Genomic DNA, 17565 nt, shown 5'->3' with positions numbered 1-17565 from the left:
ACTAAACTACACTGAAATACATTTTTTTAAAAAAGGAAAATATTTTTATTTACTAAAATAAAACTTCAATTCACTACAGCACAGGGCACTGGATATCTATATGAAAGCACGATAGGGTATCATATACTGCAACTGTGTGGATTCCATCTTGGACTCATGACATTAGTATTGATTGAGCACCGTCGTTTTTAAGTGTCGGATGTTTCATTATGTATTTTGTGTCTTACGCTTACTATGTATTATATGTTTTTACTATGGCATGGTTAATTACCTTGCCCGCGTTAGCCGCCCTGAGCCCATTGGGGAGGGCGGGATACAAATGTGAAAAATAAATAAATAAAAATAAATATTATAGAACTAAGAAAAGAAATTAAAAAGTGAGGCTACTTAAGTTGTACAGTCACTGGTGTTACCTTGATATGCCCTTCTGTAGAATGGACTCAAACCCTCTGGAACTTTAAAAAAAGAGAGGTTGGTCTCCTCTGCCCCTCTGCTCTTGGCTTGTGTGCCTCTTAACAGTGTGTCCAGACTCCAGCCCTTCTGGATGGGCTCCTTGAGAGCTGAGGGGGCACTGCCAATAGGCATTTCTAGGTGGCACCACAAGGTGATACTATTTGCCAGGGAGTTACTTGGGAGTTTTTTGTTGTTGTTGTTCAGTTGCACAGTCGAGTCCGACTCTCGTAATGTTATGAATTATTATTTATAGGCCACAAGGAAAGATGGGCTGTTAATATTATAATAAATAAATACATATCCAGGCAAGAAAATGAATTCAGAAGTATTTGTTCACTACTGCATTACCACTACGCAAAGTAGTTCATTCATCTTTGCAGTAGTTTTGTAGGATGAGGATGGACTGTGAGTTGCCTTGTTTGTTTTCTCACGGGTAATTGTGGACCACAGCTCGGCCACTGAGCAAACAAACTAGGTAAATAAAGTCAGAATAATCTCTTCTCTGCAGTTTCTCTGGTGCCAAGAGGACTGGTGTCAGTTTGTGATATTACCACGTATAAGAACCAACATGGAGTCTGATCTACATCCTGATCTACTTGAAGAAAAAATGAAATAATCGCAGACACATGTGATTATTCTAACCATTTTACAGAAAGAAAACTGAGGCTAAGAAAGCAGTCTGTCCACGCCAAGTCAGTGCATCCTCAGCGAAGCTGGAATCTGAATACAGGCGTACCATGTCCAAATAATTCACACTAGCCATATTATCTCCGTAGACTCTGAATTCTAGTCACCTTTCTTTACACCACTGATCTCCAGAAACACTTGTGAAGCGTGGCAGAAGGATGTAAAAGTATTAAGAATGAACCCATATTATTGGATTACCTCCACTGCTGTGTGCCAGTTTCAAAGCTTCCAGAGAAATAGCTGGGGTTACTTCAAGTTGACAGACCATTACTTTGGCTTGACAGATGACCGGAGCAGCCCTCTTTAAGTCTTCAGAGTCCAGAAGTAAATTTGCTCCCGCAACAATGACAATAAAGTTCTGCCCTAAAAAGATAATTTCTAAATTATTAACTCTAAACAGGTTAAACCTCTTCTCTGCCACCTAAAAGACAGAGCAAAGGGGCAGCCTCCTTCCACTCTCTTGTGCAGCTCCCTTTTACTTCAGTGGGGTGTGCCAGGGATAACGTCGTGCAAGATGGTTCCCTAACAGATTTATTGTGGTTTGACTTTAATTTTTGCCAGAAAGGGGAGAAAGAACAAGCCTGCTTCTATCAGCCTGCCTGGCCAGCTATCACCTGGCCTTTCCCTCTCAGACTCCTTTAAACAACCAGCCATTCTGCAAAAGGAGAGAGAGGGAAATCCCATTCCCACAACCTGCTTTTACCAATTTTGTATTTGTGATTTGTACGTTAGCTGCCTTGAATTTTTCTTTTGATGAACAGATGTACTCATTGCAATGCTATCTCGGTAGTATTCATGATACCCCCCCCCCCTTACAGAGTGCAACCACAGTCAGGGGAAAGCAGAGGTGTGGCTTGGAAGGAACTCATCTTGTCTTTGGTATCTATCTGCTCCTGAGTGAGTGCCGTCACTAAGATGTGCTGCTCATGTCCTCACCTCTGCTATGCTTGACCCCAGGAAACAAATTTCCTCATATGGAGGCAGGTAGTTTTGCCAACTTCCAGGTAGTAGCTGGAGTTCTTCCAGAATTACAACTGATCTCCAGACTGGAGAGATCAGCCCCTCCTGGTAGTTTTCCTGCTGAGCTCCCTCTCCTCTCCCAAATTCTACCCTCCCCAAATCTCTGGGAATTTCCCAAGCTGGAGCTGGCTACTTAGGAGTGCCTGATCTACTTCTGCTACCAGCTGGCTGGAGCCATTTCCGAGGCTGTGACAGCTGAGAGGCTATTAGTGTGGTTACTGTGATAATGGATAGGGTGGTGTATCCTGCTCACACATTCCCACTGGAGCTTCCCAAACACTGGCTCTCTCTTTCTTGCCTTCTCCAGGGGAGATGCTCCGGTGTCCTCAGAGAGGCAGTAGAAGATGTGAGAAGCGTCTTTTTCCAGCTGAGATTGGCTGACCATTCCTACAGAAAGCTGATTTGACCACATTCATACATGCTGTAGTATCCAGATTAGACTAATTCAAGAGGGGACCCACAAAATCATCTCATCTCCCCCATTTCCACTTTCTGTTATTTGAAACCCCCCATAGCCTCTCCCCTTTTACTGCTTCCTTCTTGCCTTCCCACCAACCAGCCAACCTACCAACCTACCTTTATCTGCCCCGTCTTCAGTTTTCCTTCCGTCACTCCCCCTGGTAGCCTCTATTGGGGGAAACTATGGCTGAGTTGTGCAGTACTGACCGCCAGACCTGGCCAGTTGCATGGTGGAGAACCCACAATGACTTGCACTTTCCCCTGTACTCTCCTGCCCAAATTATTTCCTCTTCCCCTCCTTCTGGAAAGCTCCTGTGATGGAAGGACAGGGGAAAGGTGCCTTTCCTTGCTGGGAAACTCCCTTAGACTCAGGGTTCCCTGGAAAGAATCTGGTAAGGGGGGAGGGGTGTTATGTCTTAAGTTAATAAAGCAATGTTTAGCTTAAGCATAAGTTCTAGTAAAACAAAGCAGTGGTTGAATTAAAGAACTGGCCAATCAGAGAAGCATATGTTTTTGGCAGAAACCACTCTCATAGGTTCAAAGCCCTGTATTTCTATTGGTTGTTATCTGTTGATGGGTGTGGTTTATCCCGTTCAAATCGTATATAAGCCAGTCTGGTTACATGCATTTTTGTCTTGTGTTGTTATGAGCTGAATAAACATGAATCACTTGTTTAAGAGCTGCCTCGATCTCAGTTCATAATACCCACAAAGGGCCAAATAACAGTTTTAGAGGAAAATTTAGCCATTTAAAACTTGTTTTAGTGGCACCAGATCTAGTTCCCCCACCCTTTTGAGGTGTGTTCTGGCACTCGAAAAGGCATGTGCGGAGGGGAAACAAGGTTGCCTGGTGCCATCACAGCTAGATTGTCCTCTAAAATGGTGTTGGCAGATACAGGTTGGACATATGGCTACTGTAACATATACTTTGGTCTAAGAAGGGTTCCTTCTAGCACAGTACTAAAGGAATAAAGAAATAACGGTATAATCTTGGAGAATACCTTACGGTATGGTTTTACCTGGAAGTGATGTAATGAGAACAGGTTTTTTTTTAAAACAAATTTTTGCCACTGGCTACTGGTGGGCCACACTCACTGGGGATGGGAGATCTTTTGCCACGAGCAAGCATTTGGCAAGCCTACCCAGTGCTTGCTGGTAGGCATGGCCCCAGTGAGCCCTTGCTCAAAGGCCAAAAAAGGCCTGGAAAGAGCCCTGTCCCCTCTCCCTGCCTTTTACTGACCAAGACCAAGGCTAGAAGGCTGGTCATTCAGTTGTAGTTGCCTAGCAACAGCTGCCAAAACAACTAGGGCTGCCAAATCCCCCCGGGGGCCGGATTTCCCCTCGCTTTGGAGGCCCGATTTCCGCCCCCGTGGAATTGGGCCTCGGGGGAAACCCCACCCACGCGTGCACGTCACAGGAAAGTGACGTCATGACACCGGGCACGCTGGGGGTGGGGCACAGCCATTTGAGGGGAAAACATAGAGTTTTCCCCTCAAATGGCTGTGGCCCCGCCCCCAGCGTGCCCGGCGTCATGACGTCACTTCCCTGTGACGTACATGCGGTGTGCGCGCACTTTGCGCGCGCGCACATGCCGGGAGCCTCCACAAAGTTCCCCACCGGAGAGGTAAGTCGACTTGGCAACCCTAAAAACAACCACTGAGTTTCATAAGGTACAGGTATTGCTTCTTTTATTGGGAAGTTGAACCCTCCCCCAAATATACTTTTTCAGATTTCATATTTTTCTGTAAGTCTGGGGCTTTTTCAGCTCTAGAGAAAGATCTGTCTTGTCTGTTCATGGCTCCAGTCTCTGGATTTAGGTATCCATAGATTTGGCCATGTTGAGAATTAGATATATTCATAAGTGAGGGACCCACAAGGACTTGCAGGAGGCATCTCATTTCCCCTCCCAAAGTAATTCCTCTTTCCCTTCCATGACGCCCCCCATAACCTCTCCCCCTTTCCTGATTCTTTCTTTCCTTCCCAGCCACCAGCCAACCCACATTTATCTATCCCATCTTCAATTTTCCCCTCCTTCTCTCCCCCTGGCAGCCTCCACCTGGAAAAACTACTACCCAGTTGCCCTTTCCAGGTGCTGGACTGGGCCCATATGTATGATGGGCTAACCATACATAAGTGTGGAGTGTACCTCACTTTCCCTTATATCTCTCTCCCTGCGCTGTTTCCCCTTTCCCTCTCCTGGCACCCTCTGTATCCTCGACATTCCCTGTTTCCTTCTCTCCTTTCCACCCACTAACCTACCTTTTATCTGCCACCCCATCTTCTGCTGTGTTTTTTATTTACTTCACTTATAACCAACCCGGAAACTGTAACCACTATACCACACTGGCTTTTACAAGGTGGCTGCTGTTGAACAGTAACAAGCAGCTAGGCCTGGTTATGCAAGCTGCACAGTAGCAAGTCTCTTAGTGGCTGCTGCCAGGCTTGTCCTCAAAGGCCAACATAGCCTTGGAAAGGGCCCTGCCCCCTTCCCCGGCCTTCTATTGATAAAAGACAAGACTTGAAGGCTGGCAATGCTGTTATGGTTGCTTAGGAATTCTCACAATGACCACTGCAGAGCACATTTGTTTCTTAAAGCTACAGGCACGGTTTCTATTATTTTGGGTTTTTTAAACACCCAATGTATTTTCTATTTTCTGCAAGCCTGGGGCTTTTTCAGGTTTGCAGAAATATCTCTCTTGTCTTAAATCTCTATATTTAAGTATCCAATCTCTGGATTTAAGCATCAGATGGGGCCATGTTGAGAATTAGGTACATTGATTGGTGTTTGGCCTGCAATCTATCTACACTGATTTAGAGATGTTAAATTGTGGATCTGTCTCTCTTTCTCTCTCAGTATTGAACACAAGAGACTGAGCTCTGGTTCTCTCTCTTTTTTTTAATCCTGTGGGTAAATCCAGATCTGTTTGCTGTGATGAGAACAGACAAGCCCAGTAAAGTGCCCTTGTCCACTCTAACCATGCACAAAAATTATTCCAGTATAAGATATCACTATACAAAGATATGACAGTTTCTGTACCATGGTTTTCCTGGAACTAGTCAGCAATTAAATGAGTACCTGAATAATTTAGACTTCCTTGACATAGAATTCCATCAGTGGTATTCACATATCTGATATACATTCCACAAGAAGCCAAACAAGAAATGCTGTGGGAACATTCAGCACACAGTACTGAACAACACAATGACTGCATGATGATTATTTAAAAACTTAAAAACACGCTACAGCCTTGACCTGAATCTTGCAGGACAATGGTGTTGTGTCCTTACTAGTCTGACTAGGCTCCCATTCAGACAAGCCATTAAAAGATCAGACTCCATGATACAGCCAGTCAAACACACAGCACACTCTTTATGTCCCAGCAGATTTAGGGCAATGCCTAAGCGAGGATGGAAGTAACCTGCTTTCACAATCAAGGTAGCAAGAAGTGTCCAAACTAGAAATTACAATTACTAGAACTCACTCCAGGGCACAGATCTCCTGTTTTTAAACCATACGTGCTTTTGGCATGCACTGCAAATAGGACTGCATTGAAGGGTAGTGTAAGAAATATTGCAGCATTTTTTAAAATTTGTTTTAGCATGAACCAAAAGCTATTTATCAAATGCATGAAAGGGAGAATGTATCAAAATATAATAGCTAGAACATACTGGGCTGATGAGATATCAGACTATAGGGGGCAAAAGGCAGGCAAATATCCCCTATCTTGACAGCTGGTGCTACAAATAAATACAATAACCTAATCACTGGCAGTCTTGACCAACCAAGGAAGCCTGTGTTGTGCCATATTTTCAAACCATGAAGTAAAACAAGAGTAAACTGGCTACGATTTTCAGGTGTCACATAATCTGGAACGCCAAAGCATTGCTACTGTACTAGGTACTTCAGCCTACTCCATGTCTTGGATCCAAATCTTGTTTTGCAATTTTCATCAGTTCCCTGCATCTTCTGCAGATCCATACACCACACCTAGTGCTGTTCCTGGGAAACAACTGTCCCCTGGGGGGCAGTGTTTCTGGGAGAAGGGTGGCTTGGAGGGCTGTCGTGGGAGGGGAGAGGCAGGAAAGCTCAGTTCCTCTCACTGAGCTCCACTCACGCTACTTTGGATCCAAGCCATTATCTACAGCCGGCTGCAGGATTCTATGTGGTATGTTCTAAGGGAAAAAACCGTTTCTGTGGCTAACGAGAAATAGCAGCTTGCTAAATCACAGGATTCAAATACCCAAGGTCAAGTTGTGGGTGTAGCTCTGCATCGGCTGCCTGCTTTGAAAAGCCCAACATGTACACTATGAATTTGCAACAGCTGCCAAGCTTATTAAACTAACACACGAGATCCAGGTAATGTTTCCCCATTCCCTTCCAGAGTCAAAGTATGCTTTTGACATATATTTTGTCTTTAATCTCACCTGTCACTTCTTTAATGTAACTTATAAAAAAAGCTTTTACTGATATCAAGGTTCACTTAATACCTTTGTACTCAAAGGCCTGTGCACGGGGGGGGAAGCCTGACTTCAGTTAGCATGTAATGGTTACTTAACAGCAAAAGACAGAGTTAAGCTGAAACAGGCTTTGTGCTGGCTTTTCATATATCAGCGAACTGCAGCACTCATATTCAAGATCAGATCACTCTCTAATTCTGCTCTCAAGGCCCCCCAATGATCTTTGAGGTACCTCATAGAGAAGCTGGTGCCACTCTGAAACATTAGGCAGAGAAAAGGGGATGTTATTCATGACTAGGATTATGGTCCCCAGGCAACAATGCTCCCTTTAGCATTTTACTCCATAAGATGCAAGGAGAGCACAAGAATCCTGGAGAAGGAATAAAGTGAAACCAAAAGCACTTTTAGAGGTGAACACAGAAGCAACACCACTAATATATATGCTAAGTCAATGTCAGGATCCACACGAGAAAGCGTAACATAGGCACGAGCTATGTAATCTGACTGAACTGCAGGCTGTGGAAGGTCGGTAGTTCAGCAGTTTGAGACCCGGGTGCCGCATGATGGAGTGAGCTCCCGTCTCTAGTTCCAGTTCCTGCCAACCTAGCAGTTCGAAAGCAAGAAATTGCAAGTAGATAAATAGGGACCACTTCAGTGGGAAGGTAACAGCGATCCGTGCGCCTTGGTGTTTAGTCATGCCGGCCACATGACCACGGAAACGTCTTCGGATAGCGCTGGCTCTTCGGCTTTGAAACGGAGATGAGCACCGCAACCCTAGAGTCGGATTCGACTGGCTTTCGAGCAAGGGAACCTTTACCTTTACGTTTTATGTAATCTGAACTGTTCCAATTAGCAAAACTCCAATTAAAAAATAAAATGGGAAAACAGAGTGCACTTCTAAGATTAAGTTCCTCTGAAAGAGGAATCACTGGAGAGTCTGGGACACGTTTTATGGACTGCACATTCCTTATGAAAACACCGTGCAGGGAGCTGCCTAGCTTGATGCAATGTGTATTTATGGTGAAATTTCAGAGAAACATTCCTGACACGTTACTGGGTTGTTCACTGAAAGAATAGGAAGCATGTTCAGTATTTTTGCAATATGTGATGTTGCCTTTTTACTGGTATTATGAAAATCTGTTTAAAAAGAAATAAGTGGGATGCTGTAGTTAAAAGTTATTCTCTCCCTGAGGCCAAATCTATGCAGGCCCCAGAGTAATTCAGATTTACTTAGTATGGTCCAGAGTTAACTGGACCTGGCAACCAAGGTGGACTGCACTGCTTGTTTGTTCAACTGCTAAGCAGAGACGTTAACAAGAAGATGGAGGGGTTAGTAGAGTGTGATGTACTGTGGTTTACAGAATACTCCATTGAGCCATTTGCAGAACCACAGTGAAGTCTGCAAATGATAGTGCTACGATTTTATAGCCTTCTTTAGTGCTGGTAATGAGAACTAGGACCATTTCCGTGCAATTTCAAACCTCCGCATCAGTGTTTGTAAATAATCAAAGTTTGTAAAATTTTCTGCACAACTTTTTGCCTCCCCAGCAGGAGATCTGAATTGAGTGCCCCATCACCCCATGTTTTCTAAATCCACTTTTCCCACAATTTTTTTCCCCTTCAGAACTGAACTTGCAGTTTTCCAGTAAGGAATTCCCAATGAATTTTGTTCCCACCACCCTTTTGTGTTGTCAGTGTTGTGTGTTCACCACCATCCTGCCGTCCTGACCCCCCTCATGTTGTCCCCTGAGCAATTTGCTAATTTTGTAAAGCGTAATGTTGATTGTGTTAGGAACAATTTTGTTTCCATTATAATATAGCAATGTAATAACATTGGGGCAAAACAGGCAGTGAGGTTTCATGTAGTCTTCTCCATGCAATTACCCATAATAATGCTTCATAATTATTAAATAATCCAGTTATAAATTGGCGTATCCGTTTCGATGATCACGAATGGAATACTATTTTCATTAGGATTAGGAGGCAATTAAAAATTGAAATCAGATAAGTCACGAGGCCCAGATGGGCTTACTAGTGAATTTTACAAATGTTTTGCTACAGAGTTGGTACCACATTTAGAGAAATTATTTGCTTAGATGCAGAAAATGGGAGAAGACTCTAAAGAATAGGCAGATATAAATATAGCTCTCATCTTAAAGGAAGGGACAGATCCTCATGAGGTTGCTTCCTATAGGCCATTTCGCTACTCAACACTGATAATAAAATCAGTATTGGAGGATTATATTGGATAGGATCAAACAGGCTTTTAAAAGGATTATTTAATTTCCTGGAACATCAGAAGATTGGTTGATTTAATTAATTTTGCTGAAGTAAGAAATTATACCTGATATGTTATTCTTTGTTGACACAGAGAAGGCATTTGACAGAATGGATTGGTCCTTCCTGAATACAGCTTTAACTGCCTTTGGAGTGGGCAGTATGTTTTGCCACTCAGTTAAAATACTGTATAAAGCTCCAAGAACCAGAACAGTGAATTGTAGAAGTACCTCCTCCTTCTCTGAACTGAGAAGAGGAGTAAGACAGGGTTGCCTACTCTCAGAGTTATTGTATAATATAGCAATTGAAATTTTAGCAATAATCAGCATGAGGGAATTAAGGTTATTAATTTCCCAGCAAAATAGTACTAAACTGCTTGATGTACGCTGATGACATTGCCTTCACAATATGGTGCCCTAAGAGCTCAATGATATGTTTAAATAAATTGATACTGCTCTTTGGAGCGATTTCTGTATATAAAATTAATAACACCAAGTCAGTGTTAATGGGAGTAGGATTAACAGAAGAGAACAAAAGTATAATAAATGAAGTTATTAAGTAATCATGGAAGACAAAGAAGATAAGATATTTAGGCATTTTAATTTCTAGTAATCTGGACTAAATAATGGAGCAAACCTTGTGTCCAGTAAGGAAAAAAACAGAAAATGACCTTAAAAAAACCTGGTCTAAATATAAACTATCTTGGCTAGGACATATTGCCCTTATTAAGATGAAAATTCTACACCCAGGTTCCTTTTCGTAATTACAATATTATCCTTGTTAGTCAATCAGGTAATGCTGAATAAAATCTAGCAAATATTAAACAAATTTATCTTGGAGGATAAACAACCCAGGATTAAAAACTGGATGTTACAACAGACATGGGAGAATGGCGGCTTCTCAGCCCTAGTTAATTGCTTTAGAATGGATAAGGCACAGAAAGTTTGGGAAATGGAACAATATGGTGTTACCTGTTCACTGAATAATTGGATTTGGAAACATAGTAAGTATAGGGCAGATCGAGGTGCTATGCATATTTGTAGGATATTAGCAAAGATATGGGATTGGTGAACAATTAGATTAGGTTTGGACAGTTCCCTTTGCATGCCAATATTCCAGCATTAGGATTTTGCAGGAGCCATTCAATACAGGACTTCAGAGTATGGGAAAGCCTAAAAATGACTAGAATTTCTGAAAAACCAAACCATTAAATCTTATGAAGAACTTCAACAAGAGGCCGGTGAAGCCCCATTACCTTTTTAACAGTACCTTCAGATAAAGAATTTTATTCAATTCAGACTAAGACAGTATAATATTTATTACCCCTTAAACAGATTTGAATGTATTCTAAGCCAAGTTGAACTACATAGATGATTGGTAGCAACTATCTATGGGATACTCGCAGACTCAGAAATTAAGTATACAGCTTATAAAAAAGATGGGGAAAAGATTTAGAAATTAATATTTCTGAAGTATCTGGCAAGAATTGCAGTTTGGTGCCAGTTTGAGTGTAGTGGGTAAGTGTGCGGACTCTAATCTAGGAGAACCGGGTTTGATTCCCAACTCCTCCACTTGCACCCCACTCCACTCTTCTTCTTCTTCTTCTTCTTCCTCTTCTTCTTGATGGGGTCAGAATATCAGTTAATACAGGCACCAGAGAAAATATCATGTATAGGTGGTATCTCATGCCCAATAGCCCTGCTAAGATATTGTGGTAAGAATTTTTAGAAATATGGAAGGTTTGGGTTTAAAATGAACCAAATAGTTTATGAAATCCATATATCTGTCTCTGTTTCTTTGCTAGCAGAACAGCAAGGAGGCCTGGCCTGTTCCAAGCCCTTTGTTATAGACAAATCTCTTTATCAGTCACCCCGGCAAAAGTTCAAAACATGCCAATCCCAGGATTTGAATCAGTGAATGTTTCCCCAGGTGTGAGACTTACAATAACCAGCAATAAAAAGGGCAGCTGGTCAGGAAAGCCAGCTTGGGAAGTGACAGACCCCAATCCAAAATGCAAACTAACTTCCTGAGATACAGAGTTCACACGCACCCCGCTTTCATCTCAGCGATAGCACCAAAAGGACAGTTTATTTCCCATAATTGGGAAACACCAGGAGAAAACAATGACACTGTATTGATCCTGTGGAATGTGAACTTTTGTTGTGTAAGACCAAGGACGCAATTTCCTGCAAGACAATTTCAACTTCTAAATGTTAATTTACAACTGTAAAATAAGGGACCTCTTTGATCATGTGGTATAAATACTGGTCCAATCCAACAGACTTTTGCTGACTCTTGGTAGGAGTCAGTCCGAGAGGTCTCTCGTTCTCTGCATGCCTTGGGTGGGGGGAAACTTTGTTTGCATGTTTATTCTTCTATGCATCTACTATCAATGTTTAGGAAATAGGATTCAAGTGTTTTTCTTTAATAAAGATAGGTTTTATTTTAAGAAGAGACCTTTCTGAGTCAGCGCTTAGTGGTTTCCAAGTTTACACATCTGCCTTTGGTAAGGAGGCATCACTCAGGGGACAAAAGAACCGAGGGGAGAGTGTGGGTGACACGGGTAAACACGCATTCACAGACACGTGCAGCCACACACATTTTTCTCACAACAGATATCAGGAGGCAAGTCCAGTCTGTGCTGGTGATGTATTAGGGAGGTGGGAATCCTTTTTCATATATGGTGTCAATGCCTGCTGGCTCAAAAATTCTGGAACACCATAATTAGGGAAATTGATGTTATCCTAAATGGCAAACTGCTGCGTGACTCCAAAACAGTCTTGATAAATATTTTACTGGATAATATTTTAGAAAAGGAAATATATCTAGTTAAAAACTTGTTGATTTCAGTAAGGCAACTGCTGGCAAAGTTTTGGAAGCAGCCAAATCTGCTGGGTGTAGATGAGTGGGTGCGCAAGGTATGGCATGTAGCTTTGATGAATAAGATAACAGTATATAAGAGGATCTGCACAGGAAAAAAGGGCTCCGAAGAATTATTTACTGAACTTTTGGACTCCATTTATTAGATACTGGAATAGACATAGGCCAAGAGAGGAGGACAAAGAAGTTATATTAAGATATATCTAATTGTTCTACTGTAGTTGTAGTTGACAGAAGAAGCTAAATAAAAGCAGCTGTGAAGCTTAGGGAGATTCGAACTATGTTAGACTGCATGGAATGCTTTAATTGAGAACTGGTTATTTTGTATTGTATAGATTTAAGGATTTTCTCTTCGTTGCTAATGTGATTAATGATATCTTTTTCTTTTAACTTTTGTAAAGCTTGTAAAGCTTCTAATTGCAAAAATAAAGGAATATTTACCACACAAAAAAGAGAGCAGATCTAACACAATCTACTAATGAGGTTGAGCTTAGTGGAACATAGTCAACTTGACCTTACTGGGTTACATGCTATGTATTTTATTCTGCAAACCTGATACAAATCTTAGTATACAATAAATATTAAAATCACAGTACAGGTCATATGTTAGAAAAATGGCATCAACCTGATCAACTGGCTCAGTTTTGGTTTTTTTCAGAATTCAAAAGAGCATTTTGAAATTTTATTTTCCTTCGAAACCCCAACAGTTTGATATGGAAAATGGGAACTGGTAAAATTCAGAACATGTACCTTCATTATCAACAATGATTGAAGCAGCTCCTGTGGCTGCATTCTCGGCTTGACCTACAAAATCTAGGCAAGGGAAAAATAAGGTATAAAACAAGATACCAAATTAGAGCCTGGAACTTAGTTTCAACAAATAAGAAAAAAATAAAATTTACCTGCATAAAAAGCAAAACCAATGGCATTAAAAATATTCACAGATATTATATGTGTAGCAATGCTTGATAAAACACAAGTGTTTAATTATACCCATAAAATATAGTATACACAGAAGCAAAAATTAATTTTGACTAGTCCTCTGCTTTAGAAAAAGTGTATTTTAATCCAGACTTTTCTGAAAGCTGCAGTGTGTTGCTTTCTCATTTATGCATAGCAAGACAAACATTTGAAAGACTTTTTACAAAAGTGTGCTCTTATTCCCCCTCCCGCCCATCTATATAGGAAAACATCATGTGTGTGAAAAGGTTTTTCTAGGCAAGATATAGAATGGTGTAAAAAAGCCCTGCCGGATCAGATAAAAGGTTCATGTGCTTACACCAGCAGCCAGCTAGGTGTTCCCAGGAAGCCTACAAGCAGGGCAGGAAGACATGTCCTTCCCTTTTGTTCCCTCCTCCCCAAATGGTATTCAGGCAGACTGGCCCTGAACCTACAAGTTTCACTTCTCATGGCTAACAGTCACTGATAACAGTCATCTGCCATGAATCTGTCTAATCTTTTAAAACCGTCTAAGCAGGAGGCCAGCTATATGTTTTACAGCAACTAATTCCATTTGTAAAGTATGTGGAATGTAAAGAAGTTGGTGTGATACAGTGGCTAGATTATCAAACCAGGATCTGGGAGACCCATGTGCAAAATCCCATGCTGGCATGAAGTTCTCCAAATGACAATTGTTGTGATAATAAAATGGGAAGGAAGACGCATGTATGCTGCCTAGAGTTGCCGATTCTGGGTTGGAAAATTCCTGAAGACTTGAGGGTTAACAGACTTATAAAAACTTATCAAATGTTAATACATATGATGGGTAAACACTTTCCTACTGAAGACTAAACGCGTTTCAGCCCCTAAGGGCCTTCCTCGGTGGTCACAATTATCAATATAGTATAGACACACATTCATAGACCTGTATACAAGATCTTTAGTACTCATATATTAAAACCAGACGTTGTTTCCTTGTATATATGTAACTGTATTGCTGGTATTAGTGATGGGCCATAGGTATAGCCAGGGGTCATTTTGGGGGGGGACGCGGGGGGACGCCATCCCCCCGGGTGAGGTGCGGGAGGGCGGGGCCTGGAGCTCCCTGCTGGTGCCTGCTGGAGGTCGCCGCCGGTTGTGGGGAGGACACACTTCCGGTGATGTCAGGGGGTGTGGCATATGCTAATGAGTTATGCTAATGAGTCCCCCTAGCTCTTTTTCTACGAAATGACCCCTGGGTATAGCCATATCAATTCCACCAATTATTTGGTAACAGAGATTTCATTGGTCTGAATGTGTGTCCCTCCATCAAGATAAAAATTCTGTTCATCAGGGGGCTCATCAGGGATGATTCCACAGAGTCCACCCTTCAAAGCAGTCATTTCCTCCATGGAAACTGATCTCTGTAGTTTGGAGATGGGTTGTAATTCTGGGAGAACTCCAGCCCCTGGAGGCTGGCAACCCTAATGCTGCCCCAAGCTCCTTGGAGGAAGAGTGGGACAAAGATGCACTAGACAGAAAGATAGAAGTACTCTATTTTGTTATTCCTGAATGTACTGCTAATAATTTTTGTTGGGTTGGACCCTGCTATTCTTCAATGGAAGGTGCTGACAGCTGCAGATCTTGCAAAATAGGTCAATATTATTCCTGTATTACAGATAGGGGCACAATGAAGTTCAGAGATGGCGGCTTATCTCATGTCATCCAGCAACTTCATATAGCTCAGTTGGAATTTAAACTAATGGTTTTTCCAATTATGAACTATGCACTGAACCACTGCATCGCACCACACCAGCTTTAATAATGCAGCAGTTATAATGACCAGTGTACATATATGAAACAAAACCAAAAACATTCTACGCTATTCAATCTGTAAATTTTAAAACCCTAATTTTAGTATACTTAAAACAAAACTTTTACCTGTAGGAATCCGATTTTTCTTGAAATTTTCAATATAATCATAACCAAAGGAATCCTTCCCAACCTATTCAATAAAGATTAACAAAATTTGAGCTTGTAAATTCATCTGGTATGATACAACATTGTGACATACTTTAAAGTTCAGTACACTAAAATGCACATATTCTGTACATGCAAGGACACATTCAACTTGACTTACTGAGTCTGTGGTTTTAGCTACTTTTAACATTTAAAACCTTACTCTGCACCTCTGCGCATGTAGTTTACTTCAAACAAAGATATTTTGCTTGGAACCCTGTTTCACTCTGCAGGTCATATTTAGAATTCTAAAATGTCCCTGCCTGTGATCTCACTCACTGTACAAATGACTGCAAAATAGGAACACCTTTCAGAAGGATTTTTATATATTTATTTTTAAAAAAATTATCTTTTTTGTAAAGGCACTCAAACTGACAGTGATAAATAGAATAATATAAAAATGCTGGGGAAAAAATCCAAATAAAAACAAACACAACCATACAACAAAGATTCCCTTCATCACAGAAGTATTAGCAATGGAAGTACTGAGAAGATGCAGTTATTAATTGTCTCCCCCTCAGCTGGACCTGTTGTCACCTCTAACTCAGCTCTCACCCTCTACATTAAAAGGAACAGTTCTCCCCCCCTTCCCAGCCAGTAATCTTCAGAGCAGAAGCTTCTTTCTATAGCTCCTGAGGCAGAACATAGAGAAATCCTCACACCCTTGTATTTACCCCTCTGAGACTTCCAGATAAAAGGCATTCCATGGATAAGTTTAGATTTTTTTTAAAAAAGAAACCAACATTAAAAAATGCTATAGGATACCCATGAAATAAGTTAAAGATGAGCAGGAGAAAAGCAAAACTTGCAATGAAGCATTTTGTATCAAGCTTCAGCCAATAATATTTTGGAAAATGCTTTCACTATCTGTTATATCAAAAGTGTCTTTAAGGTTAAACACCATTCCTGAGGTTCTGTGAAGAAAGACATAAACGAAACAGAGTTATGCAAATTAACAGATGGTGTTGTTCCTGGAATTGCAAAGGACAGATCTCTGATCTTCATATGTCTGATAAATCCTGAATTCCTACGAAAATTTTATTGTGGTCATCACAAGTACTGGACAGACTATCGCAGGTATCTCTGGCATGTATTACATTGCCCTTAACCATGCTTTTTAGTGGTTTTCTGTCTGGACACATGCTGGTTCCATGTATAAAGAGAGCATGGAATGCATAATCTAATGATTTGTGTGTTAGCAGCTCTTCTTCAAAGTTATCTATTTGCTTTAAACAGCTGATATCAATCTGTTAGAGACATAGAGTCTATGGAATGATTTTCTAGGCTCTTGGATGAGTCTCCATGGAAACAGGGCACTTGACATTAGAGGGTGGGTCTTTCTCATGCCCCTTGTTTCAAACATTTTGATAATGAAAGCAAGGCTTTTTTGATGGAAAGACCACTGGTTCTGGAATGCAATTTACAAGTCAGGTCACAGTTTTCCAGTCTTAATTGAGTTTAACTTCAGCTTATTCCTATATTTTCTTCTGGATAAGTGAATGTACATCATTAAGCTAATTCTTATCAATAAATGAAAGATAGGGCATATATGTGAAATGCTAAAACAGATTCCGAAGGATGGAAACATATCACAAACAAAACTGAAATAACCATTGGCCTACTATTGCTTAAACTCATTTCCTTTATTATTGTTCTGGAAACAGTATACACTCATTTCTCCATAGTTTAATAATATTTTTCTCTGGCTCACCATCAAAACTTTTTTCATCATGCCACTGGGTGCCTGTCATCACAACAGGTATCATTCCAATGAGTTACAGAAGCAAAATACACTTGTACCTGCAAATTAATTACACTGGAAAAATACTTTCCTGGCATTTCTTATATACCATCTGCTCTGCATAACTCTGTGACTAACTTTTTTGGGAATATATTTACTTTTTATTGCATAGGAAACAAATTTTGTTACTAAAAATAAAAGATCTAGTAAGATAAAGGGATAAGAAACTGAAATACAGTTTTGAAAACAAACGACATCATGAAATGCATCATAGTCACAGATATTCACAGTGTGGGTTAAAAAATCATTAATACTGTTTCATGAGATTAATTCAAACATCAATGAACATGACCTCACCATAGTTGTTTTTGAATTAATAACCTCTGGACTGGATCACTACAATATGCTTTATGTGAAGCTACCTTTGAAAACTGATTGGAACCTTTATCATTCATCAAACCATAGTAAACACGAGGCAGGGCTATTTTTGGGCAGGAACGCACAGGAACGGAGTTCCGGCTGGCTCCTGAGTTGGCCACACCCAGCAGGAACTCATTAGCATAACAGGCCACACCCAACAGCAGAAACTCATTAGGATTGGCTACATTAGGGGTGTGTGGCCTAACATGCAAAGGAGTCCCTGCTACAAAAAAA

At 40.9% G+C, this 17565-nt stretch overlaps 1 protein-coding gene across 1 annotated transcript in view; it reads right to left on the bottom strand.

Annotated features, from left to right (window-relative positions):
• The window catches only part of RBKS (ribokinase), a 98069-nt gene that overhangs the window by 49658 nt on the left and 30846 nt on the right, over nucleotides 1–17565 (bottom strand). The window contains exons 3-5 of the mRNA XM_015410139.1: nucleotides 15093–15156; nucleotides 12984–13046; nucleotides 1339–1503 (exon numbers count right to left, since the gene is read on the bottom strand). Coding sequence (XP_015265625.1) covers nucleotides 1339–1503; nucleotides 12984–13046; nucleotides 15093–15156 — 292 coding nt within the window. The remainder of the gene's footprint in view (nucleotides 1–1338; nucleotides 1504–12983; nucleotides 13047–15092; nucleotides 15157–17565) is intronic.

Source organism: Gekko japonicus, unplaced genomic scaffold (assembly GCF_001447785.1).
Source record: "Gekko japonicus isolate JY-2015 unplaced genomic scaffold, Gekko_japonicus_V1.1 scaffold566, whole genome shotgun sequence".
In the NCBI taxonomy this organism is placed as follows: Eukaryota; Metazoa; Chordata; class Lepidosauria; order Squamata; family Gekkonidae; genus Gekko; species Gekko japonicus.
This window is presented reverse-complemented; position numbering and strand designations above follow the sequence as displayed.